This window comes from Camellia sinensis, chromosome 4, assembly GCF_055761805.1.
Source record: "Camellia sinensis isolate YWXY chromosome 4, ASM5576180v1, whole genome shotgun sequence".
In the NCBI taxonomy this organism is placed as follows: domain Eukaryota; kingdom Viridiplantae; phylum Streptophyta; class Magnoliopsida; order Ericales; family Theaceae; genus Camellia; species Camellia sinensis.
In genome coordinates, this window is record NC_138964.1 from 7841532 (window position 1) to 7868284 (window position 26753).

The window sequence follows — 26753 nt, forward strand, 5'->3', positions numbered from 1 at the left end:
ACTTCTCGCTCGAGCCACCAGACACATCACCCAACTCTCGCTCGAGCGAAGGAACTAAAACACAGAGCTCGCTTGAGCGACAAAAGTCTCGCTCGAGCGAAGACACAAAAATCTGGGCAGCAACCATTTGTTCCCAATCACAACTAACCTGTTACAAACCTGCCCAACACATCCTAAAACTCATACTCAAAGAATCGAAGGACGGAAACAAGGTATAAACAACAGCCAATACCACGGAACCTAAGTCCGGAATACAATAATCAATGGAGGAAAAATCGGGATCGCTATAACCTGCGCTCTGCAGCAATGGCGGTGGCAATCTGCAGAGGTGGCGGCGGCGATCTACAGCAGTGGTCGTTTCCATCTGAGGCGGTGGCGGTGGTCTGTGGTCATGTGAAGTGGGGTGAGGTTTGGTGTGGTGAAGGAGAATAAACAGAGAACAAGAGCGGGTGTTATATATATTTATATATATTACACCATTAGCGACTAAAACTTTTTAGTCCCCAATTAATTTTTCAAATCCCTATAAAATTTGAAATATCTCCCTCCAAATATTTTAATTTTTGGGCGACTAAAATATTTTGTTGTCACTAAAAGTATGTTTTTGGTGACCAAACTTTTGGTCGCCAAAGATAAAAATTAATTTTTTATTTTACATTCCGCGACTAAATAGTTTTGGTAGCCAAAACTCAATACATAGCGACTAAAATATTTTTTTGTCGCTGAAAATATATTTTTGACGACTAAAATTTTGGTCGCCAAAGATTAAAAATAATTTTCTATTTTACATTTGGCGACTAAATAGTTTTAGTAGCCAAAACTCAATATGCGGCGACTAAACTATTTTTTTGTCGCTGAAAATATGTTTTTGGCTACCAAATTTATGGTCGCTAAAGATAAAAAATAATTTTTTATTTTACATTCGGCAACTAAATGGTTTTAGTAGCCAAAACTCAATATACGGCGACTAAATTTATTTTTTTGTCGCCAATTCTAGTATTTTTAGCTACTAAATTTTTTTTAGTCGCCAATAATCAATATATCCCGACTAAAAAAATTTAGTAGCTAAATATTATATTTTTGGCAACTAAAAAAAAATTTGGTCGCCAATTCCGCAACTTTTGGCGACTAAATTTCTTTTAGTCGCCAATTTTGGTTGCCAAAGGTGCATTTTGTTGTAGTGATCACACTGACCCTGAGGTTTCTATGTAATACAGATTCCTCACTCACGTTTGAAAAATTAAATTTTCCTTCCGGAGATTTGTAATCTCATTATAAATTGTCCCTTGAATTGTTAATATCATGCCCTAAAATTTTTTAAATGACCGTTTTGCCTTTTTTCCTACTATTTCTTCTTCCTATCATCATAACTACAATTCACAACTTTCCATCATTAAATTCCACCTAAACATATTCTTATTGAGTGATGATATACAAATATAAATTTTATATAAACTTTTCAAACACAATGATATAACTTAATGGTGGCCTTTCACGTTAAAACAAAACACCCATAAACATGATTTATATTTACGACTCACTATGACAACATTTTTATATATGAATAGAATTTTTTTATTTTTATTTACACCATCATTTTTCTTTCTCATCTATTCACTCACATTTATTATAGTATTACCAGATGCCGTCATTCACATTTATTACATTATTATTGAATTTTTATATTTTTGTATTTTTGTTGTATTTGGTGAATTTAAAAAACAAAATCACAAAATATTATAGTTCTTAAGTATATCTAGATTAAGTGTATCTAAAAAATAAAAAAATATATCTTAAAATTTTAAAAAAATTAGTAAAAATAAAAAATACAAAAAATAAATTTTTTTTTTTAGTGTGAGTGAAACCAAAGAAAATGATTGTTATTTCTCTTGAAATGATATGGACAAAATATCAATATTATTTTATTATTTTATATGTATAAATACTAAGGAGTAAATATGTTATTTTAATTTAATAGTGAAATAAGCATAATTTTTCAAACATAAAAACAGATTTTTATTAAATAAAAACTCGGAGGTGTCGGTGTCGGTGTAATTTACCCTTATTTATTTTTGTTGCTTGTAAATTGTAATTTTCCTAGCATTTACATATTCTGTGTGCAGAAAAATTTACTACACTGATTCAAGTGAATGGGCACGAATTCCAATAAATTTCTACTCTATCCGTTTTAAAATATTCATCTTTTATTTTATTTTTTATTGTCTTAAAGTATTAGTTCATTTTTAAAAATTAAGGATAAAAATAATATGAATTTTCTATTTTGCCATTATTTTAAATTCATTAACAACATAAAAAGTGTAATTAGAAAATTAATTTTTTTAAAGTACAATAATTATATTATAAAAAAAAAAGTTAAATTTCCTCAAATGAACTATTATTTTAAGATAGGGAGAGTAACAACTTGTGAATGGTCTGCAATCACAAACACAATGACTTCTTCTCAGTTAGGCCAATTAGTTGGGGACATTCCAATAGTTAACATTGTGTTTGGTTGAAGAATTCGAGAATGAGTTTAAAAAGAAAAAGAGAAAAGGCAGGCGAAATGTAATTTCACACACTTTTTCTCTTTCTTTTTCCAAATCTCTTCCTAAATCTCTCAACTAAACATAACGTAAGGCTTTTGTTAGGGCACTCGTTAAGGATAGAACTAGGTTCCTGTTGTATCGGGTGCACAACAGACATTGTTGTGTAGCTAAATGCACTCATTTCAAGATCTTTTTTGATAATCCAAATCATTCATATTTTAGAATATATCAAGTAGAATATATTATAAATTTACAAAAAATCAAGTTAATTGTATATCGTTAACCTTTTCATCTACTCACATTTTTATTCATTTTTATATTTTAAATCACAATTGTCATTTATTTTTGTAAATAGAAATGCTATTCGATGAAATGGTTAACAATATTCGATTAACCTGATTTCGTGTAGGTATGTTTTACTCAATGTATTCTAAATTATAAACCGTTCGGATCATCAAAACGAGCCATGAAATGAGCCCATTTAACTACACAACAGTGCCTGCTGTGTCCCTGGGCACAACAAGGACCCTATCTCCATTAAGGATGAATTAATTCACCTTAACCAACCCCATTATCATAGAAAATTGAATAAGTTACAAATGTTGTATTGTTGGTGTAACGACTTCAAAATGCATATCATGATTATAAATAATTAATTAAGTGTTCAAGTTTAATCATAATATGTGTTATGTGATTTTTGAATGCCTATCTGTTAATTGTATACGTATCTGTTACAATTTTTACTATAATCTGAAATTGAGGGCCGTAGAGGCGACAAAAACCAAAATTGTTTAATTTATTGTGATCAGCATAATTTTTAGAACCTATGGCGAAATTTAATTAAAAGTTGATTCAGACTGAAAGTAATTAGTTAAGTTAACCCTATATATAAGATGAGTTAGTGGGTTTTGTTGGAGCAGATAACTTGAGAGAGAGAGATAGAGGAAGGAGAAGACCAAAAAGGAATTAAGGCAAAACTTTACAATTCAACCAACTGAGATAAGAATTCTTCTCTAATTTCTTGTATTTGAGTTGTTACACTCATAAATATATGAAATTTAAGTTTATTTAAGAGGAAATCAAGCTTAATTGGGAGTCTTATGAAGTAGAATATATGAGTGAACAAGCTAAGGAAGAAATGGTAAGAATTAGTTCAAGAACATGGCATACTTTCATGATATTCATGTTTTCTTGCATGATTTTGAGGATTGAGGAGGAAACTCCATGGATTTTCAAGATAGGAACTCAAATTTGTATGTTTTATGATTTTTATACTTCTACTCTAAACTTTGAGCTTTTAGGTGGAAATTGGGTGTTGTTTATGAAGTTAAAATCTTTGATTGAAGTTAGAAATGTAGAAATCAAGTTGTTTTTTAGAGTTTTGAGCTTTGATATGCATGGATTTGAAGATGGATTTTGAAAAGCTTGAGTTCCAATTGCAAAGCAGATTTTTGGATTAGATTTTATCTAGATTGCACGAAAAGCTTGAGTTCTTATTGCAAAACAAATTTTCAAACTGAATTTTACCCAGACCGCACGTGCTGCCCGAGATCCTACACGTGCGGCCAGAACCTCCCATGTTCCGAGTTGCATTCTGCAAAAATTGTACGTGTAGGCGTACGTGCGGTGGAGGTTTCGCATGTGCGGCCAGTGCTCCTGCACGTGCAGTTTTCAGGGCAGGCTCGATTTTGTTTCCTTTCCTTTATTCGGACTTCTGGGCCTCCATTTGCATGGTTATTACAGTAATGTTACTCACAGTGTGCTCTAAATGTTTGTGTTTGTAGTTCAAGACTTGACGACCGAGCAACCAGTTCTAGAAGCCCACTGTGAGTAACGTTACTGTAAAGATATGTTCATATGAATTATATTTGAAATGTTATTGGATAAGTTATGATTTTTGAAATGATATTTTTTTTATGTGTACGAATATCCTATTTTGATATATTATGGCATCCAAAAGAAGTCCCAAGTAACGGGAGACATCATGTTAATGTAGGTCCATGACATATATGTGATTATGAGATCTCATTAGCCATTTAATGAAGTGGTGATATGTTTGATAATCGATGTCCGAAACTGATTACTTTAGTCAGAAGACAATATGTTATGTTATGTTAGATGTATCATTATTATGTTCAAATATGAGACCGATTATGTCATGATTTGTTTTATGATTATGAAATGTTTGAAATTCGTTCACCAACCTCTGTACCTTAATGTTATTCACTGGGTTTTATCTCACTATTTATATATATGTATAGGTAAGCGAGTGCAAGATCAAGTCTAATGGCACCTGTCTGGATCTATGTTTTTGCCAGTTAACCTATGCACCTCCCGTGGAGGTTCTGGATACGTCAAGTAATTAAGGCTAAGTGATTGAGAATCTAAGTTTTGTTTTCTTTTGTCAGGTTTGGATCAGTTTTTGTTTATTTTGTGTATAGGGCTAAGTCCCATTTGATCCATTTGTATAATATGATGATGTCACGATATATGTATATAAGGTTTAAAGATTTTCTGTTTCGTATAAGTCTGTACATCTTAATGGATTATGTATGTTTTTATTTTGCTTCCGCAACCCCTTATATTATGATTCTGTTAAGAGGCTTTCGATAATCTTAGGATTATTAGTCGGTCATGATGCTAAATTTATAGGGATGGGTTTAGGTCGTGACAGTTGGAGACCAAATTACCATTCATCTTTCCTCTATTTTTGTATAAACTTTTCATAATAGAATATTTTTTAACCTTTTTTTTTAAAATTATAAAAGTGAATTCTTTAATTTTAAATGAAACATTTCGTGGCTTTAAAAAAAAAAATTAAATGCCCTTTGTTTTTAAAATTTTAATGATATTTTCCTTACACCATATAGTTTAACTATAATTGAAAATAAAGGACATTAACAAATTTAAAAAAAAAACCACAAAATGTTATTTAAAAATAAAATTCCTTTGTTGATTAATATTATGGAATTTTTTATATTTGTTTTTTTGAGATTTATTTTTCTTTCACCATATAAATTAAGTATGATTGAAATTTAAAAACAAAAAAAAAATCACGAAATGTTATTTACAAAATAAAATTCAGTTTTATAATTAAAAAATGTTATAAAGAATTCCATTATGAAAATTAAATAAAAATAGAGGCAATTGAAGAAAAGGGTATTTTGGTCTCTAAAAAGGGTCAGGTTAAAAATAAATTTATAAATCACATAAAATAAAGCTTGTTTGGTTTTGTTTTCAATCATTTTTTTTAAATATTTTAAGTAAATTTTTTTTATAAAATTTTTAAACTCACCTAACATAAATACACTTAAAATGTCACGCCTCAAAATTTGGACAATTAAATATTAAATTAGGACTAAATCTCAATTAATATTCCATCATCCAAATCCTAAGGGTGAAACAAAAAAAACTAAATGCCAGCCAAACCATCTACCATAATCTCATAACTATCCAATATCTCCAACATTAAAATAACAATAAATAGTCAAAATAACTTAAATAATGTACGGTTACAAACCATGTCAAATTATCTCAAAATAATAAATATATAAACTAATATCAACCCTAAACTCAAGAAAACAAAAGAAATCCAAACGACAAGTCCAACAACTATCGTTATTCCACGTCACTACCGTAGCCACAACCAATCTTGCAAAGGAAGCTTGACTGCGCTCAAACAGAACGCACCCGAGTTACCAAGAGACAAAACGGGTCAGTATACAGGTATACTAGTATGAGTATAAGATTTAACACCCACGTGTCTACCAGACACAAACAAAAATACATTTAATTTTTGTTACGAGACAAGACAAGTAGTTCCATCCGCACTGAGACGAATCTGTAGTTTTCCGAGATACGGTGGCATTTAGTTTCTTACTTGTACACAACGAAATATAAATTGAGTATAAAATAAACAAAATATAAATAAAAATATGATGGGTCAGCCCCCTGAGTAAAAATTTAATAAGACCCACCATTCTAGAAAAAAAAAAAAAAGTTAGTATAATTTAATCATAAATAACTTGTTGAAGAAGTATACAAATACACCGTTTCATGCTTAAATAATTCGAATTAACCAAAACTCAAAGAACAAAAGTTGTACAGAATCAAATTTCCTAAAAGATAATGCGGACGAATTTAGTAGAAACTAAACAAGTTGAGAGAAAAACTTAAAAGAATATCCTAACCGAATTTCGATCGAAAAATCTAGAACTGAAGACGAAAAGAAATTGCTGTAAGATGAATTTTTTCGAAAAAGTTCAAAACACAAAAAAGTGTTCAGAATAATGTTTTACTTCAGTCTACGCAAAACCAATAAAAATGAGTTCGTTTTGTGGATTAAAACAGCCTCTAAATCTTGTATTGCTAAAATGAATCAAAACTACAATAACTAAGATTATCCGATTATAAGTTCTAATCGATCTTTTTAATAAAAAGTTAAAATACAAAAGTTGTCTAGAATCACGTATACATGCCTCTGATCAAATTTCATAATTTATCGAGGTCGTTTACTATTTTTGAACATGTACAAATCAATACAATTCATACTATACCAATAAACTCATAATTAAATTCTTTGTACCTTAATTCCACCACTTCGACCTATCACTTCCAGCCTACACATATATCCTATGTGCCTCCCGTATATCTAACACCGCTCCGAAGCCAAACTTGTAAGGGGATATTGTCCCAAGTTTGATCCACACTCCTCGGATGGCTAGCATATACGTACACGCGTAAATCAAAGCACTCGTCTACTCATAAGAACGAGACAACAATATATATACACAACATCTCACTCATGAGAACAAATATAACAATGCCAAGCCTAAGGTATTCAAATAAATCTCATAATCCTCACTTTTTTTCTTATACACTCTTTCTCATCATCACTCAAATAAAACAACAATCTATGGAGTCATAGTGGAGAATAAGGAATTTATTTATGAGTTTCAAATTTATTTTAATTTCATATACCCATGAGTGTGATTACAACCATAAAATAAATTCATATAAAAACTCTAAATCTGATATACACAATTAATCAAAATTATTAAAATCAATCTACCGTCTTCATGTAAATACAAAATCAAAGTAACATTAAACAAATAAAAATAAATAAATAAAAATAACAAATTAAACATAAATCAAGAGAAGTGAATTTTATACTCATAATTATTTTTAATGATAAAAAAATCATTTAAATAATTAATAAAACTACCAAAATAAAACCCTAACTTCTTTTCTTTTTCTTTTCCTCCTCTCCTCCCGCCGTCCTTCTCTTTCTCACGCCACTCACGGAACTCTCTTGATTTATGTTTGGGAAGAAAAAACAAAGGGATGATAGCCTAGTTTAGGAAGAAAACAATAATGATTTATCCCACTAAAAACATCACCACTAATAGCACTAATGCATTAAAAAAGTAAAAAAAAAAAAAAACAACTCCATGACCAAAACATTACATCATTAATGGCGGGACCCACTGCCACCTAATTAGACCCAATAGGCTAGTTTAGGCTAAAAATGACAAAAAAATAAAATAGGCTAAAATAGTTAATAAGACAAAATATCACATTAAATCCATAATCACTTCACTTTTTTTCTCACAAATATCACATCCAACCACAAAAAAATCTAATCATCTTCCCAAACACAAAAATTTTAACCTACTAAAATAACCAAAAACTAAAATAGTCTACTAAAATAACCACTTCCCAAACAAAGCCTTTGTTGATTAAACACTTTTTTCTTTATTTCTCTCTCTCTCTCTCTCTCACTCCCGGCTTGCACAGCCGCGCATGACACTTTTTTTTTTTTTTTTAACCTAATAACTTATGATTATATTTTAACCTAATAGTGATGATAGCCTTTTGCTTTTAACCTAATAACTTATGATTATATTTTATTTTATTAAACAATTATAACATATATAAATATATTTTATAAAATCAATACATGTAACATCTTTATATATATATATAAATATAATTATTTTGATTAATTATATATAATTAAATATCACATTAAATTAATTAAACAACATATTAAATTCTTATGTAACCACATAATGAATAAAACCAAGAATAAAATAAAATAATAACAATCAAAATAATTATAAATAACGACTTACGAAAAATTAGGATCGCTACATAAAAAGTATAATATTTGTGAAAAAAATCTTTAAAAAATTTACTAAATACCAAAAATAAAAAAATGAAAATTTAGCACATTTTTCATATTTTTATGTATTTATTAATTTTTAAAAATATTTTTTCACAAATATTTTACTATTTAGATACATTCTTAAAAAGTAAAATAATTGCTTAAAATTTTAAAACTATTCGCTAAAAACTAAAAAACACGAAAAATAAAAAAATTAATTTTCAGAAAACTGAAACTAAACACACTAATTACTTACTTTATTTAGAAATTCATTTAACTTGAAGCAATTATTTGAAATATATTGATAAATTTCACTTACAATTAGATTTTGATCTCTTAATTTTATATTATCAGAACCCAAAAAAAAAAAAAAAAATTCATTGCTGCTATAATACTACAACAAAAAAGTAAAAATAAAAATGCATTTCAATTTATTTCACAAAATAATAAACCAAATAAATAAAAATACTTTATTTAAAATTATATAATCATTGTATGTCTTGCAAATTAATATATATATATATATATATATAATTATAATAAAATAAAATAATAGAAGCCAAATTAATAAATGAAATTAAGGGAAATATAAAGATGGTATTTTCGTCTCTATGTAAAAACAAAAAATTCACTAATACTAACATCTTGAAAAGCTTCTCTTACTTCCTATATAAATTGAAGTAATTATACTTATTTAATGCATTCTTTATGCCCTTATATTGTGTTTGGTTAGGAGATTTGGAGAGGAAATTGAAAAGAGAAAGAGAAAAAATGTGTAAAATTAAGTGAAATATATGTATGTTTTATTCACATTCCACCTACCTTTTCTATTTCTCTTTCCAAATCTCTCGTCAAATCCCCCAACCAAACACAACATTAGAGCACATGTTAACAAAAACCCTCTAATAATACAACATTTATAACTTATTCAATTTTTTATGATAGCGGAATTAGTTAAGGTGAATTAATTTATACCTAACAAGTGTCAACAAAACCCATTTACTAATTACAATTTACAGAGTGAATTCATAATATGACGTACACTTGAGCCATAAGTGATTGTGTAACCCAGATTGATGAGGAAACTTAAATTTCTTTTCTATCATTCCACTTTTTTACCATTAAATTTTTTGTGCAAACCACCTCCCATGTTACCTTGCCCAAAGGCCGGATTGTGCCCGTCTTGCATTTTTCTTTAAATGACGAGCATTATTATCTCACTATTTGCAGGCTTTCTTTTGATTTGGTCCACCTTATGCTTGAGATTTGCATCTCCAAATTCCATGTGTGACCAAAAACTTGACCAACATCCTTCTAGACACAATGATTGCATATCATGCTTAGTGTTGCTCTTCCGTGATCGGCCAAAATACCTGATCGCACATCATGCTTAGACCTCATTTGATAACTTAAACTTTCACTTAAAAAATCATTATAAATTGTCATATCTCTCTTTCTAATTTTCTGCACATCTTTTCATAAAAAATTAAAAAGTTACTAAAATAACAAATTCCTAAGCCAAGCCTTACTCTTGCTCTTCCATGCTTGGCCAAGCAGTGCAATCATGTAAAATTACCTCCCACATATTCCTAATTTAAACAAAAATAATAATAAAACCCACTATAATTACAAAATTCCAGCTCTTTCATTTGTTTCCTTACTTTTTCCAGTTATTTGTTTATTATATAATGATGACCAATAAAGTTCTCAACATTAGAACATTGAGCCTGTATATACATCAACAAATTTGTGGTTGGTGAGTGAGTAGCCGAAAAACTGAGAAAACTATATAAATTATGAGACGAAAAGAGTTGAATTGGAACAAATCAACTAATTTGTTAATAATTTATTAGAATTGGAATGCATATCAAAGAGACTATAACACCCTGATTAAAGAAATGTACACCAAATGACAGAAAAAAAAAAGAACGACAAAATGGTTTGACATTATAAAATTAAAGAGCATCTATTAATTTGCCAATGTGAGGTTAATTTATTCCTTTTGTTTTTGTCTTTTTCTAAAAGAGTCAACCTCCCTCCGAACTCGACGCTTGATGAACAATAGATGCTTGCCATATGGACAAGTTCTATACATTAATGGTTTAATTTTGTCTATTTACTTCCAAACCTATATTAGATTCAAGCAAAAAAAACTCGACCCGCTATTTAATGTGTTAATGGTTTAACAAAATTTAAACATTTGATTTAAACAATTATAGAGATGACACAATTTGAAAACTCAAACGGTTCTCTCTAGAAACCATTTTGTTTCTAGAAAAAATAGTGATGTTAGTTACCGCCGAAGGATTTCTCAATTAAATTATTAGTACTATTACTATTCTTAGTGTTTTTAAAATTTTCTAATCAGTTGTCAAAAAATATTTAAACATTGAAGATGATAAAATAATAAAAGAAGTTGGATAACAATATATAAATATTTGGCAACTCTACAAGCACATGTCTGTCGCTTTCGGTAACCATCTCCTTCTGAAAAATACTAAAAGGTGGAACAAAGTAGATTGAAATCAAATGAATTTGTTGTTTTCATGGACTTGGTTTAGAAACCAATTACATTTCTCTAGTTGGTACGTGAATGTGAACACACAAGAAAAAAAAAAAGAAGAAGAAGCTCTTGATTTAATTATTAACATCTTTTCACTTACAATTATGAACACAGAAATTGATCATAAAATTTGATACCGAATATACATTAATCGATAAGATTTTACATGATTTATTAGTAATTTAAAATTTAAAAAATGTGTTTCGTGGATATATATTTTGTATATAGTTATGTAATCAATTTTTGTATTAATATACTTCGCTTGATTTAATAGGTACTGCTATTTGTAGCAAAAGTTTCCTAGCCTATTTTGGACTCTCGAGTGCCATCAAAGCTGGCCATGGGTCCCAAACCACCGAAATTTAAGTAACAACTGCATAGATTTAAATAAATTTAAACTTAATTTACTTGAAATTTTTTATTAGGTTAGGGATGATAGGTTGTCAATGAAGTTTTATACGTGCCTACCTACCCCAAAATCAGGGGCGCAAATTCTTTCTGTTCAAAATCTTTGTTCTCCTACGCTTTTGAGACAAATTATTTTTTCGAGTTTTTTTTTTTTTTTTTTTTTTTTGTCTTTAATGAGTTTTTAATAATTTAATATATTGATAGTGAAAGGATTAAGTAAAATTTTATTTGTTTTGATGGTAGTTGTTAGTGTAGAGATTGTTAAATTATTATCCTATAAAAGAAATATAAAATATTAAAACAAATAAAACTATGATTTTTACTTAACAAAAAATACAAAAACATCAAACATTAATGTTCAAAAAAAAAAAAAAAAAAAATGCCCACATGTGAAAGTAAAAAAAAAAAAAAAAAATACTAAGCCGGAGGACTAACTTCTAATACCAACGCTCTTTAGTGGGTCTTACCTCTATCTCAATCCCAATCCTTCCTCAATTTTCCAAAACAAACGGGCCTCAATACTTTATAAAAGTGAGAAGATTAACTCTCATAAATGATAATCTAGTTATTAACAACTGATTTTTGCCGATAAAAAAATTTTGTTATAGAAAGAGCCAAATTTAACTTACATGAAATTTCATTTATAATATATGGATAGGGCTCTTAATTGAGGTTTTCTCTTCATCCAAACCAAACCAAACCCCACGCACACATACATAGAGAAAAAGACCAAGTCAATGACTAATTTTGTATCAGTAGGCTCATAAAGCTAGCAAATTGTAGGCATGTTCTTGCCTTTTATTTTTAATTTTTGGGTTCAATTATTAAAACGTTCTAATCTAGATTTTTTATTCTATTTTTTGGGGACAAAAAAAAAAAAAAAAGTCTCATCCTAACAAATGTCTTCAGAAGTTACTGAATTCAAAATATTTATATCTTTAAAATCATATTATATTCTAATATTTTTTTACTTTAATCTTGATATTAAACAATAGGTCAAGGGTATATTTGTTATCCTTGTTAGTATTCATTATGATCCACATCAATAATTTTGGAAGATTTATTTTTCAAAAAAAAAAAGTTAAATACCTCCTCTAAGTTATAGAAAAAATACCTCCTCTAATTTTGGAAGATTTATTTTTCAAAAAAAAGAAGTTAAATACCTCCTCTAAGTTATAATTTTGGTTTAATTATATTGACCTCCCATCTAGAAAAATTAAAATGACTAAAATTAATGTAAATAATGTGAAGTTACAATGGAAAAGAAGGTAAAAATTATGACATGATCACTTTTCCATCCACATGCCTAATGAATTATTGATGAAAAAATAATTAAATGTTATGTGAATTGAAACATCAAAGAATCCTAATATAATTATGCAAAAAATGTGAAACTTGTTGCATTTTCTTTAAATCTTAAGAATAGTTTAATTTACCAAAAAAAAAATAATAATGTAGTTCCACTACAAGAAATGTCACTTTTGGCTACTAAAAAATTAGTCGCCAAAAGTCCAATATTTAGTCGTTGAAACGATTTAGCGACTAAAATATTTTGTCGCCAAACTCGTCGCCTATACCCTGTCGGCGATAGTATTGGCGACTAAACTTTGTTTGGTCGCCGAAAGTGACTACATTTCGCTACTAAGTTATGTTTAGTCGGCAAATGTTATGTTTCCGCCACTAAAACTTTAGTCGCCGAATGAGGCTTTTTGGCTACTAAGTTGTTGTGGTCGGGGAAGGTGTCACCTTTAGCTACTAAATAATTAGTCACCGAAAGTACACATTTGGCTACGAAATATTATTTAGTTGGCAAAAGGTGCATTCCGTGACTAAAAATTTAGTAGCCAATAATTTCTTTCTCTCATTCTCAATTGTTTTAGCTACTAATTATTTGGTCGCCAAAACTTTTTGGGTTATGTTTTGCTACTAAATTATTAGTCACCAAAACATTTGATTACGTATTTGGCTACCAAAATATTTGGTAGCCAAATGCTTTAACGTGTTTTTTTTTTTTAAAAAAAAAAATTTCTAAACAACCTGTATCCATTATGAATATAACATGTACCATGTATAAACAATATAATCCATCAACACTAAATATGTTATCAAGCATTCAACAATGTGCACACATTTTAGCTCCAACCATACAAAACATTAATGTTGAACGTCCAATTCTATATATAATACAAATTCCATATGAACCAAGTCTAATCCAACGTCAATAATTTCATTTCATACATAATACATGACTAACCAAATTAATTAACAAGAAGGACATATGTACCACAACCTAAATTAGCATATATGCTAATTTCTACCATACCAAATTAGCTTTTATTTACCACACCAATGGTACTTCTTCATTTGCAGCCTGTTCATAAGGATTCCCATTATCCCAAGTTTCAAGAGCCGCAATATGATCACTGTGCTTCTCAAGCAAATCAGTAAACCGCAACATTATCCGTGATCTTTCCTGAAAAAGTTTAACAACAAAGATTACATTACGTAACTCATATTTCAAAATTGTTTGAAGTTAAAATAAGAATAAAGAAGGAAAGAAAGTACAAAGCAAATGATCAATGTGTGATATTCTTACATAACTAGTCATCTTTGGCCATGGTCCTTGGTCGAATGTTTTGCGAGCAGCAGACACTGCTTGGTTGACATCTTCAGCCTCACCTTCAGCAACATGAGCAATCACATCTCCTGTCCTGGGATCCAGGGTTGGAAATTTTTTCCCTATAGTCATACAAATTGCAAAAATTCAGTTTCACTACACATTCTTGAATTGAAGGAACATCAAGACAGAAACTTGAAGGCCTACAATATATTGTAAAAGGTATCATAACCGAAAAATCTACTTAGTTTTTTGAATCAAAGGATGATAACACACCTGATGCTGAATCCACGAATTGTCCATTGATGAGAAGCTGGGTATAATCTATTTGAACAGGCGGTGTGATTGGTTCCTCAAATGCAACAGCAGTACTAAACCTATTGATGCCTCTGCCCCAGTTAGAGTATCGACCTGAAATTACAATTTTTTGATCAGTGAGCCATCAATCAATCACATGCCTCATAATACTTACAATTACAGACTATCATCCATGTTTAACATATGCATTTTTAAAAGAATGCCACAGTTCAATTTCCTCATACACACGTAACGTAACCCATTATCTATTTGCTAATAAGTCCTTCGAGTCTGAGCAAAAGATCAGAAAGAAACCAATGAATACATATTCTCAGGCAAATTCTAATACTTTACCCGTGTACAGAAAGCTAACTCAACTTTCAGTATGAAAACAAGCATTACATAAACATAAAGAAATGCTACACCAACAAAACATTTGGTTTTCTCTTCTAAACAGAGTTAAGATAATGAATACAACACATATTGGAGCAAATGTAGATGACAAATCAAGAAAAGGGTGTGGCCACCTGTTGCAAATATTTTTAGTCGTAGGAAATTAGAAGTGAGATTTTTGTAATAAAAAGAAAAGAGTGTTAATGTAATATGTAATGAAAAGAGTTTACCATAGTGAATCCAAAGCACAATTTTGTAGTATATCAACCGACTAAATGTAATATGTGCAAACCACTATATATACAAACCACTATATATACGGATAGACGTATACTAACAATGCCCTTCCGTACTTGTCAACAAAAATCATATCCACATTTGTATGTCCAAAACCATCTGCAAATAAAAAAAATGTGATTAGTTTGGCGCCTAGTTCCACTAAATTAGTCTGATAAAGTGAAACAACTATTACATTGACAAGATAAACAACTATTACATCGATGCTAATTAACCTGATGGCGGCGTCAAAATGGGCAGAGGAAGGTCAATCCCTGGCCTTGATGCCCACCCTTTCCTATTCCTATAGGCCTCAACAGCCATCAAGCAAAGCCTTTCTTGTGAAGCATCTTGGGAACTCTTCAATGCCTTCATGACATGGAAAAGCATATGAGTTGAAACAGAAGACTATTAGTTTGTTAGGTAATATCAAAGGATATTGAATTTTACCTTAGGAATTGCAACCAATTTTGGCAGAGCTTGAACAACGTCTCCAAATTTGATCTTTTCACATCCAGGAAAGTCCTCATTCTCTTTTGTCTTCGCCTTTTTGTGTTTGTTTTTCATTGCTTCTAAACGCCTACATATAATTAAAGTTAAGTCATCAAAATGTTTAAAGGTGAACTGCATTGGAAGAGAATAAGCACCAGAAAATAAGAAAGAAGATAGTGCCATTTTTTACAACTTAACAATAACTCCAGCATTAAAAACATAAATCCTATTTAACAATACTAATACCCAATTTCTCGAACCCTTTCAACATCTAGATTCCCACCTAACATCAGCAAGTTACCATAACAGTTCATTATTTGTTTTTAAAGATAAAACCTATGATGTTGCAAAAAGTTTCACTAGTCCCCATTTTACAAAAGCTAGAACAGATTTTATATGAATTTCAGTTAAATTATACCATGTACTGGGCCAATGACCAAAATGGTATAAAGTAATATAAAAATAAAAAATCGTCAGTGATTTAAGTATTACACACATCACATGAGCTTTCAAAAGCTTCATAAAAGTCTTTAAGATATAGTCATCAGTGATTTATAAGGATTGCATTGCTTTATGCATATTTTTAAGGACTCTTAACATATTAAGACTCAAACTCCATATGAACTGCATAACATGGCTTCATATAAATTTCTAAGGGCTCCTAACCTATTAGGACAAAGTCCCTATAAACTAAGAACTTTGACTTTAAAATCCTATTCAATCCAACTAACAACCATACAGCTAACAGTAAGCCTGACTTAAATTATAGCCCATGGCCAACCCTACAATGCATGTCTAGAAGGTATAAACATCTTGAATCGTAAAAATTTGAAGAAACATGTACAGCCAACCAGCAGCGAATGACTTTATAAGACTAGAAGTCAATTATGCAAGGTCCAAGTGTGACCCTTGAAATTGAACCACTTCCATGACTTTCATATTCTTTAAGCTTGTATGATCACTATGTCATATGTTCTGCAAAATTTACAGATGTCAACTGCAATGAATGAAGGGGTAACTATTCATACTAGCAATTGAAGGTTATCTCCAACTCTGAGGCCTGGTAGCATCCTTCAATCCTTCCATGAACTCTAATAACCAACGCTGGTTATTACAAACCACAATAATGGCGAAACCACATGAAAGTACAAGCCACAATTTTTCTACGGAAAATATGAATACAAAGTACGTTTAAAAAAAAAAGATCTGATTAGTGGAAAATTTATAAACATTAATAATTAAAGTCTTAAACACTTCCATGAATTTGTAATTATTTTGTGAAACTACCACTAAATTGTGATTTCCCCATTTCTCTTTCTTTCATAAAAATGAAATGAGTGTCATCCACAGGCGATCAAATTTCAAGAAACCCACAAAAGAACTGACTGAAGCTATAAAATTAGGGCAAATTTTAGAAGCACTGTAAAGTAACAATTAAGGAAAATTTCAGGGGAAAAAAACTAATTACCTTTCAAGAAATTGGACTATGCAGCGAAGACGACAGGAATGGAGTGAAATTTGTGGGTTTTGAGCTTGCCGAATCAAAAACTATTTTACAACTTCAAAGTGGTCCTTCAAAAAAATTGATGGAACCCATTAATGGAAAGCTAGAATTAGAGCAAAAAGTGAATGACCCAATAGAGTATTATGGATTAGAAATCATACCTTCTGACTATTTGAAGAACCCATGTGTGTGCGTGTATGTGAAGCTGTATGGGTTTTTGTGAGACAGAAAAACAGAGCCGAGAGGGAGAGAGAGGATCTCAGGCGACGGTGACCAACAAGGAGGTGAATCGGTGCTCCGGTTGCCGGCTAACGCGAGGAGGAGCGGCGATGAGGGATAGGGAGAAGGAGAAGGAGAAGGACGCTGAAGAGAGAGAGAGAGAGAGAGAGAGAGAGAGAGGCTATTAATGGTTCAGGGTTGGGTTTGGTTTGGTGAGACCGTGAGATGTTTTATATAAATGGTTATTGGCGACTATTGATATTGGTCGGTAAAGGTATTTTATAAATCCCTCTAAATATTTGAAAGGTCTCCCTCCAAAACATTTTACTTCTTTGGCGACTAAAATTAAATTTTGTCGCTGAAAACAAACTTTTGGCTACCAAAATTTTGGTCGCCAAAGGTAAAAAATAATTTTTTATTTTACATTTGCCGACTAAAGGTTTTAGTAGCCAAATCTATACTTACGGCGACTAAAATTAATTTTCGTCGCTGAAAATCAACTTTTGGCAACCAAACTTTTGGTCGCCAAAGATAAAATTTAATTTTTTATTTTACATTTGCCGACTAAAGGTTTTAGTAGCCAAATCTATACCTACGGCGACTAAAATTAATTTTTGTCGCTGAAAATCAACTTGTTTGGTCGCCAAAGATAAAATTTAATTTTTTATTTTACATTTGCCGACTAAAGGTTTTAGTAGCCAAATCTATACCTACAGCGACTAAATTTATTTTTTGTCGCCAATTTCTGTCATTTTTGGCGACTAAATTTCTTTTAGTCGCCAATTGTGATATTTTTAGCTACTAAATTTTTTTTTAGTCGCCAATTGTAATGTGTTTAGCTACTAAATTTTTTTTAGTCGCCAATAATCAATATTCCCCGACTAAAAAAAATTAGTAGCTAAAAATTTGACTTTTGCCGACTAATTTTGTTTTTGGTAGCCAATTCTGTAACTTTTGGCGACTAAATTTTTTTTAGTCGCCAAAAGTGACATTTCTTGTAGTGTTCCTGACCATATTAAAAGTTACAAACAAAATATTCCTAGTGAATTCTGCATCCATTATTTTGGGGTAGTATTTGATTTACTAAAATGAAATGTAATTGAATAATCATTTCATCAAAATATTTATTTTTATATTTAATTGACTAAAAAAGTAATGACAAAATGCATTACAAATAGAATTATCATTTATCATTTTAAGAGAATGGTCATTCTATATGAGGGACTAAGGTCTCGTTTGAAATGAGCCAATTTAGTATGCTTTTTAGCTATTTTAACCTAATTAAAAAAAATTATATTTGAGACAAATTATAATTTTTTTTTAGTTAATTTGATAGTTTTAAAAAATAAAATAAATAAATTATAATTTAAATGTGATATTTTATTTTATTAATTAAATTTGTCTATTTTATCTTTATTAACTAATTTAATCAATAACTCATGTCAAACGAAACCTTAAAAATATTCAATTAATTTCATTCAATCTCATTATAGTGAATCAAATAATGCATAATAATTACAAAGAAAATATTCGCATTACATTTTTTTTTCATATTTGCGAGTTCTCTATCCAATACTTTGAATGCGAGCAAAATCTTCCCATGACCATTACATGAAGATGACCCCACATAACCGTTCAGTTTTTTTTTTACAATTTTCAGTTTTCATCCCTTGTTCATCCCCCTATTATATTATATATACGAACCTTCCCAGCCCTTTTCTCAATCCCCTCCAAACCCAAATCCCCCCCTCTCTCTCTCTCTCTCTCTCTCTCTCTCTCTCTCATTTTCAAGTCTTCTCTCTGTCTCTCAACCAAGTCTTGAACCACACTGGTTAATCATATACAATAAGATGGCAAAAGGAGGCAAACTAACCAAGCTCAAGTCAGTACTCAAAAAATGGAACTCATTCAGCAAGCAGCTCAGCAGCCGCTCCACCTACGGCAGCTCCGTCGTCGCCGCCGCCTCCTCCTCAACCCACTTTTCCTCCGACGATGAGTACTCCTCCTCTTTCAACAACAACAACGACAAGATCTCCAGAGACCTCCACCCCGTCTACGTCGGCAAGTCTCGCCGTCGCTACCTCGTCGGCTCCGACGTCGTTGACAACCCCGTCTTCCAGGAGCTCGTCGAGAGGTCCGGCGACAACGACGATTCATTCACCGTTGGCTGCGAGGTCGTCCTCTTCGAGCACCTGCTTTGGATGCTCGAGAATGCCGATCCTCAGCCCGAGTCTCTCGACGACTTGGTCGACTACTACGCTTGTTGATTATTCGATCAGAGGACAGTAAAAACACTTTGATTTTTAACAACTCCATAACTCAATAAATATTTGTGCGCAGACGTATAAATTTTTTCCCTCCATAGAATTCAATTATAGTATCAATATATATAACTGGACACAATCTTCTCACATGGTCTCTCAATACTCATGTGAGAAGAGTCTGTCCGATTGTATAATCGAATTCTGTGCTTGTGAAAAAAATTGTAGTGTCTATATATATTTGGGTATATACAGTTGAATGTAAATTTTTTCTCAGGCGAGGCCTAATAATGAATGATTAGAAGCGTAGAAAGAGAGAGAAAGTGAGTCCAATTTGATTTGAACGGTGAGGATTAACCCAATTTACATCGGCTGATCTTCGAAGGAAGGGTCTGATAGGGGATTATGATCACTACTGTTATTATTGTTCCTGTTCATTTTTTTTACTGTATTAAGATTAATGTTTATTGTTCTCTCGTTGTTTACAAATTTAATCTTAGCAATGTTGTGTCAATTTTGTTTTTCTATTTATGGGTGATTTTCTTTTGTTATTTTTCTTAAAACCCGTAACAAAATTAGAAATGCTTATGTTTTGTAATTTTCTTTTCTTCTCTTCTCTTCTCATCGTAAATAAATTTATAAACACAAAAATCAGTCCTGTACCCAAAATATATATGGATAAAATAAAGATAAAAGGTTGCAATATATAATAACAAACACTGAAAAGTGTAGAACAATAACTTGGTCCGGCTGTTTTTGTGATTGTTCTCTACAAATGTTAGAAAACACTACTTATTTTTTGTACGTCTACAGCAAGGAAGTTTGTTTGTCCTGTTTCGATCAAGCACTTCATGTCTTCTTCCATTTCACAACGAAGATAAGGATCAATATAAAATGTAAGAATTTAAATCTAAAGCTTTCATTTCACAATGAAGATAAGGATCAATATAAAGTGTAACAATTTAAATCTAAAGAAGGTATCAGACATTTAAATTGTGAATATTGATGATGGTAATTTATTAGCTACCATAAAATAGCTAAATTGTGTTTAACAGAGAAGTCACAAGTGAATGCATAAAGTTATTGTTAGCTTCTTAACAAGGCATCATCATAGTAACATATTAAAATGAGAAAATGATTTTCAAACAAAAAAATTACGAAAAATGCTATGGTGTGCACCCCTTTAGGGGTGTATACCATATACACCTTATCACAAAATGTGAAATTTTATCACAAAATTTTATAATATCAATTACAAAATGCGTAATTTTCCTACAAATTAGCATAAAAAAAATATTGTAATCAAGCCACAAATTTTTCCAATGTCAATCACAAAATTTTAAATATTTTATTACTCTAATTTGTGACGAGATTACGTATTTTATCATTAATGTTATAAAATTTTGTGATAAAATTATACGATACATATAGTATACACCCTAAAGAGGTGCACATTATTGGAGAACCCAAAATAAAAAGAACCCCCATTAATTCTGTATAAAAATTCATAGAAAAGTTTTGTTTATATATTGCTACTTCTATAGTAAAGATGATGAATTTATTAAAATCAAAACATGCATCATTTCGTCAAGTCAACAAGCAGAGTAAATCGCAAGAGCTAGTCACACAAGTCCTACGCAAATTTTGCACAAAAATTCAGTGTCATTAACATTATTATTTATATGAAGATATGTGTATATGTTGGACAAAAATTTTCCTTCTATATTCTTCCATTTTTTTATTTCATCTAACAAATTGAGGAGAGAGAATGTTTTAATTAAGGGTTATTATTTGGTTTGAAGGCTCGTTTTTCTGTCCAGCTTACTTAGCTCGGGCAACCTGTTTAAGCCAAGCCCATTAGACTGAGCTTGAACCCAAAGTGTTTGGCCTTGACCAGAAAAGAGTCCATTGAGCTTATCCCATGAGCGAGCTTATTAGTCACCAATTTCAGGAGTTTGGCTGAGCCAACTTGAAAAAAGGATGGGTATAAAATGTCTAAAATGCCTTTCTAGAGTGGTGTACAAGGAGTATGAGATCACTTTTCATTCAAAATTCTATAACTTATTATTGATTAGACCAAATTGACAATGAAAGTCAAAAGGTAAATGTGTTATAATTAAAATTATAAGAACTAAATTAACACAAATAATAAAAAAAAATAATTAGAAACCATCAGTGTAATTTGTCCTATACAAGTTCAAAGCTAAACTAAACTCCTTGACCTAGTTAAATTAGAACTGGAGACAAACAAAGATGTAAATGATAACTTGAGCTTAATTTTTATTTTCCCCTCATTCGAACATTCAGTTTTTTGAAAACACTTTTCAGAAAATTATACTTTCTTATTTTTCATTTTTTTTTGTTTTTATTGATTTTTTTAATATTTTAAGCAATTTTTTAAAAAAAATTTAGACACACCTAACATAAATGCATTTAAAAAACATAATTTTCATGAAAAAAATCTTTAAAAAATTCACTAAATACCAAAAATATAAAAAAATACTAAAATTCAGTATATTTTTCATATTTTTGTATATTTATTAATTTTTTAAAATATTTTTTACAAATATTTTACTTTATAGATACATCTAAGTAAGGTACATCTAAAAAAGTAAAAAAAAATGTTTAAAATTTTAAAAATATTCACTAAAAATAAAAAACATAAAAAACAAAAAATAAAATTTTTAAAAAATTGAATTGAGAAAGAATAATGCTTGGGACCCCCTTTTGGGGGTCACCCCCTCACCTCCTTTGTCACGTGGCGGGTGGTGATTGGAGAAGCAGGAAAAAAAAGAAAAAGAAAAAGAAAATGTAATCAATGAGAGAAAGAGGGGGTCAAAGGGAGTGGGAGAAAGGGGGATGAATCATTGTTGATTGAGAAAATTGAAACTAAATACATTAAAAAAAAAAAGTTTAAACCATACAAAAATGATGGCCACTTTTCAAAAAAAAAATATAAAAAAACAAAAAAGGGAAAAAGAAAAAGAAAGAGTTAAAAAAACATTGAAGGCAAGCTACAAACAATTTTCATGTTAACCTAACTAATAAAGACAGCATGTCAAACAACCCCCAGTAGGCAGGCGGCAGCATATATATACTTTTATACTCATTTTAAAGTTGATATATATATGATGATTTGTTTAAAGATGCTCTTTTTTATGTTATGTAATGTAAAGTAATAAGACTTGAGAATAATTTACTATACAAATGATTGGGTAGTTAGAGATGCCTTTTTTTTTTTTTTTCTCTTTTCTGATACACCCCCTCTTCTCTCTCTCTCTCTCTCTCTCTCTCTCTCTCAAACACACGCCCCCTGTTTGTGAGGTGAATGAATGAAAGAAAAGCTTTAAATTTTAATTTTATATAACTTTTGAAGACTTCGTCATCATATCTGTATCCAAAAAAAAAAAAGAAGACTTCATCATATATACTTATCTATCTATCTATCTATACTATTATAAAATGAACACCTCTTGTGGTGTCTTCAAACTTTACTCTCCTCATGTCATGTGGCAGTATTTTTTATTTTTTTAAAAAAAGTTCAACAAAGAGATGGGCAATGCTTGAACCCATAACCATGGATTTAAATAGGAAGACTCATACCACTTAAGCTAAGTACATATTATAATATTAATTTCATTATTATTTTTTTTTATTCTTACTTATTTAAATTGCACACACATGTGCCATCCACTAATATATATATATATATAAACATATGGAGTGGAAGACACGAAATTTTGTTAACTAGACACAACATTTAAATTAAGACTAGTAGTTAGCTGTAGCCTGTAACGCGTTTTCAAATGTTGCTAAGCCAAAAAAAAAATAAAAAAAAAGTTGCTGCTAATGCTATTTGCCAACTGTAAAGGTGTGCAACTCACACCCTACGTACCTAGCTCAAGATTTTTGTGTTACAAACATGTTTGTTTTTCAAATTTCAATTTTATTTTTCATTTTCTTATGTTTTTGTCTATGGTGTTTTTTTCTCCCCATATTTCAGTCACTTTTTTTATAAATATAATTAAAAAGTAAAATATTTGTGAAAAAAGTTTACTGAAAAAATTTAAAACAGAACAAAAATAAAAAAATCAGCACACTTCTTTTCTTGTAATTTTTTTTTTTTCTAAATTTCTTCACAAATATATAACTTTTAAATACAACTAGATCAAGAACATTAAAAAGTTTTTAAAAAAAACCTTAAAAATAATCTTTGTAAACGAAGGCAAACAATGATATTTAGCCACTATAATATGGTAGACACTCCAAATTTTGCAAAAGAATGTTCTGTTAGTGTAGACGTCAACTATATAAGAAAGTTGTATGGTGGTTCGGCACAAAATTATATGGTGGCTCAACTTTTGAGTTTCATTGGTTATAAGAATAAGATCCAATACTTGTGTGTTTATTTTTGAAAGATAATATTGTGAGAATATATTGTGAATCTTACAAATTAATTTAGAGTCTTATTAGAGGTATGATTGTATTAGAGTCCTATTAGAATCATGATCATATTGTATTTCCTTTTTGGTTTAGGAGTTAGGGCTATATATTCTCAGGTCTGATTGTAATCAAAGATACAATTGAATATACAGAAATACAGAAACTTACTTGGTATCAGAGCTTCGTCCAAAACCCTAGGTCTGGCCTTGATCATTCGAATCATTCGAACCCTAGGGCTGGCCTTGACCATTCGAATCATTCGAAGTTCTTCGTTCCTGCTTGCTAGGTTTGTCTAGATCGATTGAAGCTAGCCTTCTCTGGTCGTGACAGTCGCGACGCCTTCTCTGGGTCGTGACAGTCGCGACAGCCCTTTCTATCTTCACCGAAATCGATATTGCCTCTTGGTGCTAGGTCTGACGTCGCGAGTCTGCCTGGGCTTGAGGGATCTATTTCACTCTCTCGTGACCCCTATGTTGGCTCTCTCTCTCTGGCCTTTACTCTCGGCTTTGCTCTCTCTACCTTCGATTTTGTTCTATGTGTTGATTTCAGTCCACCTTACCCTTCTGTCTCAACTTTGGATTATTATAGGTTGACCCCTCAACCTTAGTGGATTTTATCACTGTGCCCCATCAGTTTCCTTTTTCTTTTATTTTTGGTTCATTACAATGTCGAAAGATAAAATCCAAGCTATTAAATGCAAGCTTACAAGTGACAACTATGCTTATTGGTCTAGTGTTATGAGAAATTTTCTTCTCAGTCGAAAAAAATAGGGATATGTTTCTGGGTCTATTTCTCGTCTATCAGATCCCAAACAAGAAGACTATTTGAGTTCCTGTGACACTTGGGATTGTGATAATGCTGAAGTTTTGACCTAGTTCCATAACTCTGTAAATGACCGTATCAGGATGATGTTCTCTAAATACAACACTGCCAAAGAGGTGTGGGATTATTTACAAAGTGTTTATTAGCAGTCCAATTTTGCCAAACGGTATGAGTTGGAAACATTTATTCAGGGAGCTCGTCAACGGGATCTGTCTATTCAAGACCTCTACATTGAGATGACAGGCCTCTGGGATCAGCTAGCTCTCATGGAACTATCTAGCCTAAAGACTATGACAACCCTCACCACTATTTACTAATAAACCACTGATTACTGTTAAACTGAGACTGATTATGATAATTGACTGAATTGACTGAAATCTTGAACTGAATGATTGCCTGTAACTGTTTAAGTGCATTTATATCTGTTCGACTGTTAAATTATCTGTTCACGTGTTATGTTTAAACTGTAAATTGAAGGCCTTATCGGCGGCTGAACTAGAAATGGATTAGTGTTTTGTGATGATTAGAATTTATAGGATTTTATGGTATAATTACTTGAATTTGGATTTGGTATGATTAAATTAGATTAAAATAAGTTAAATTACACAAGTTGCCTTATTTACCATATTGCCATGTTAGTGGACCATTTAGGCAATACATGTTGAGCCTTATTACATGCAAACACAACATTTCTTCAGCCTATTCTTGTGATCATAGCCGACTAGAGAGAAAGAGATAAGAGAGAGCTTGTTTCCATCTCAAATTGGCTTAGAGACTTGGAGAATTGGTAGAAGATTTGCAAAATTGAGTTTCTAGGCTTGGAATTGGAGACCTAAGGTAGAGAATTCAACCTCTCTTTGATGTATTTGTGTGTTGTCTTGCATGATCCACGAGAAATTAGAGATTCTAGCTAAGAGTTGGTTCATATTGTTGAATTGTAGTATATATCATGCATTCATGTCTACATTGTTGCATTTTGAGGTTAATTACGTGGAATTTGGTACATGCATGTTCATATTATTGTTATAGTCCGTGTTTTCATCTTGTTTTTGGAAGTTCAAGCTCATTTGAGCAAGTAATTGAAGCTTTAAATTAGTTTAAACTCATGCATGTCATGTTTGAGTTATGTTCATGAAAATTGGTTTGAAATTGGATTTAATCGAACTACCTTTGGGCTTTGATTTCTCAAATTGATCTTTGAAACATGTTATATTATGAGTTTTGAAGTGTTTTCCAGAAAATTAGCCCAAAATGATCGAATTTAGTACATTGAAACTTGTTTTTGAGCTTGAGGTTCAAATCTGAAAATTTCAGATTTTGGACTCACGCTCGAGCGGAGTTACTGGCGCTCGAGCGTGAAATTCGTGCATCCAGCACTTTACACTGTTTTACAGTCCGCTCGAGCGGGGTATTGGACGCTCGAGCGAGGACTTGTGTCACACGCTCGAGCGGGTATCGAGCTCCCAATCGAGCGTGATTTTCACACATCCAGTACTTTTGGCATGTTTGACAGTCCGCTCGAGCGGGGTAACTAGCGCTCAAGCGTAGTATTTTGTTTGCCTGTACGCTCGAGCGGGTAAACCCACGCTCGAGCGGGACCTCTGTTTTCTGAAAATATTTTTAAAGTGCATCTTTGCATCCTCATTCCATCATAGGCATTCCTAGGCCTAGTTTAAGGCAGCTTAATGAGGATATTGATGCAGAACCACACCGAGTCAAGATAGGGATTAAGTTATTATTTTTTTC

At 31.0% G+C, this 26753-nt stretch overlaps 2 protein-coding genes across 5 annotated transcripts; one reads left to right on the forward strand and one right to left on the reverse strand.

Moving 5' to 3' along the window:
* Nucleotides 1–14279: 14279 nt before the first annotated feature.
* LOC114263330 (uncharacterized) lies at nt 14280–17664 on the reverse strand. Of its 4 annotated transcripts, XR_014365999.1 has the most exons (7): nt 17424–17664; nt 17227–17330; nt 15717–15846; nt 15503–15635; nt 15329–15386; nt 14577–14711; nt 14280–14422 (listed from the first exon to the last, which is right to left on the reverse strand). XR_014365999.1 is itself a non-coding variant. In XM_028203836.2 (6 exons), exons 3-6 carry the CDS (start codon nt 15831–15833, stop codon nt 14699–14701), a joined length of 321 nt encoding a protein of 106 aa, XP_028059637.2. In that variant the 5' UTR covers nt 15834–15846; nt 17227–17330; nt 17424–17664; the 3' UTR covers nt 14576–14698. The 4 variants fall into 4 exon arrangements, 2 of the variants coding, with proteins under 2 accessions (XP_028059637.2, XP_082780337.1); XR_014365998.1 differs by having other exon boundaries at nt 14577–15386; XM_028203836.2 differs by lacking the exon at nt 14280–14422 and having other exon boundaries at nt 14576–14711.
* Nucleotides 17665–19182: 1518 nt separating this feature from the next.
* On the forward strand, nt 19183–20256 carry LOC114272497 (auxin-responsive protein SAUR76). Its single transcript, XM_028214220.2, has one exon. The coding sequence runs from the start codon at nt 19332–19334 to the stop codon at nt 19746–19748; it is 417 nt and encodes a 138-aa protein (XP_028070021.2). The 5' UTR covers nt 19183–19331; the 3' UTR covers nt 19749–20256.
* The last annotated feature ends 6497 nt before the right edge of the window (nt 20257–26753 follow it).

What these genes read in the sequence shown, in the direction of transcription:
- LOC114272497 (XM_028214220.2), top strand. Translation starts at nt 19,332, where the DNA reads ATGGCAAAAGGAGGCAAACTAACCAAGCTCAAGTCAGTACTCAAAAAA.
- LOC114263330 (XM_082924211.1), bottom strand. Translation starts at nt 15,833, where the DNA reads ATGAAAAACAAACACAAAAAGGCGAAGACAAAAGAGAATGAGGACTTT. An exon ending in AATTGGTTGCAATTCCTAAG is followed by an intron (nt 15,636 to 15,716) that starts GTAAAATTCAAT and finishes CATGTCATGAAG; the next exon opens with GCATTGAAGAGTTCCCAAGA. An exon ending in CATTTTGACGCCGCCATCAG is followed by an intron (nt 15,387 to 15,502) that starts GTTAATTAGCAT and finishes TTTTATTTGCAG; the next exon opens with ATGGTTTTGGACATACAAAT.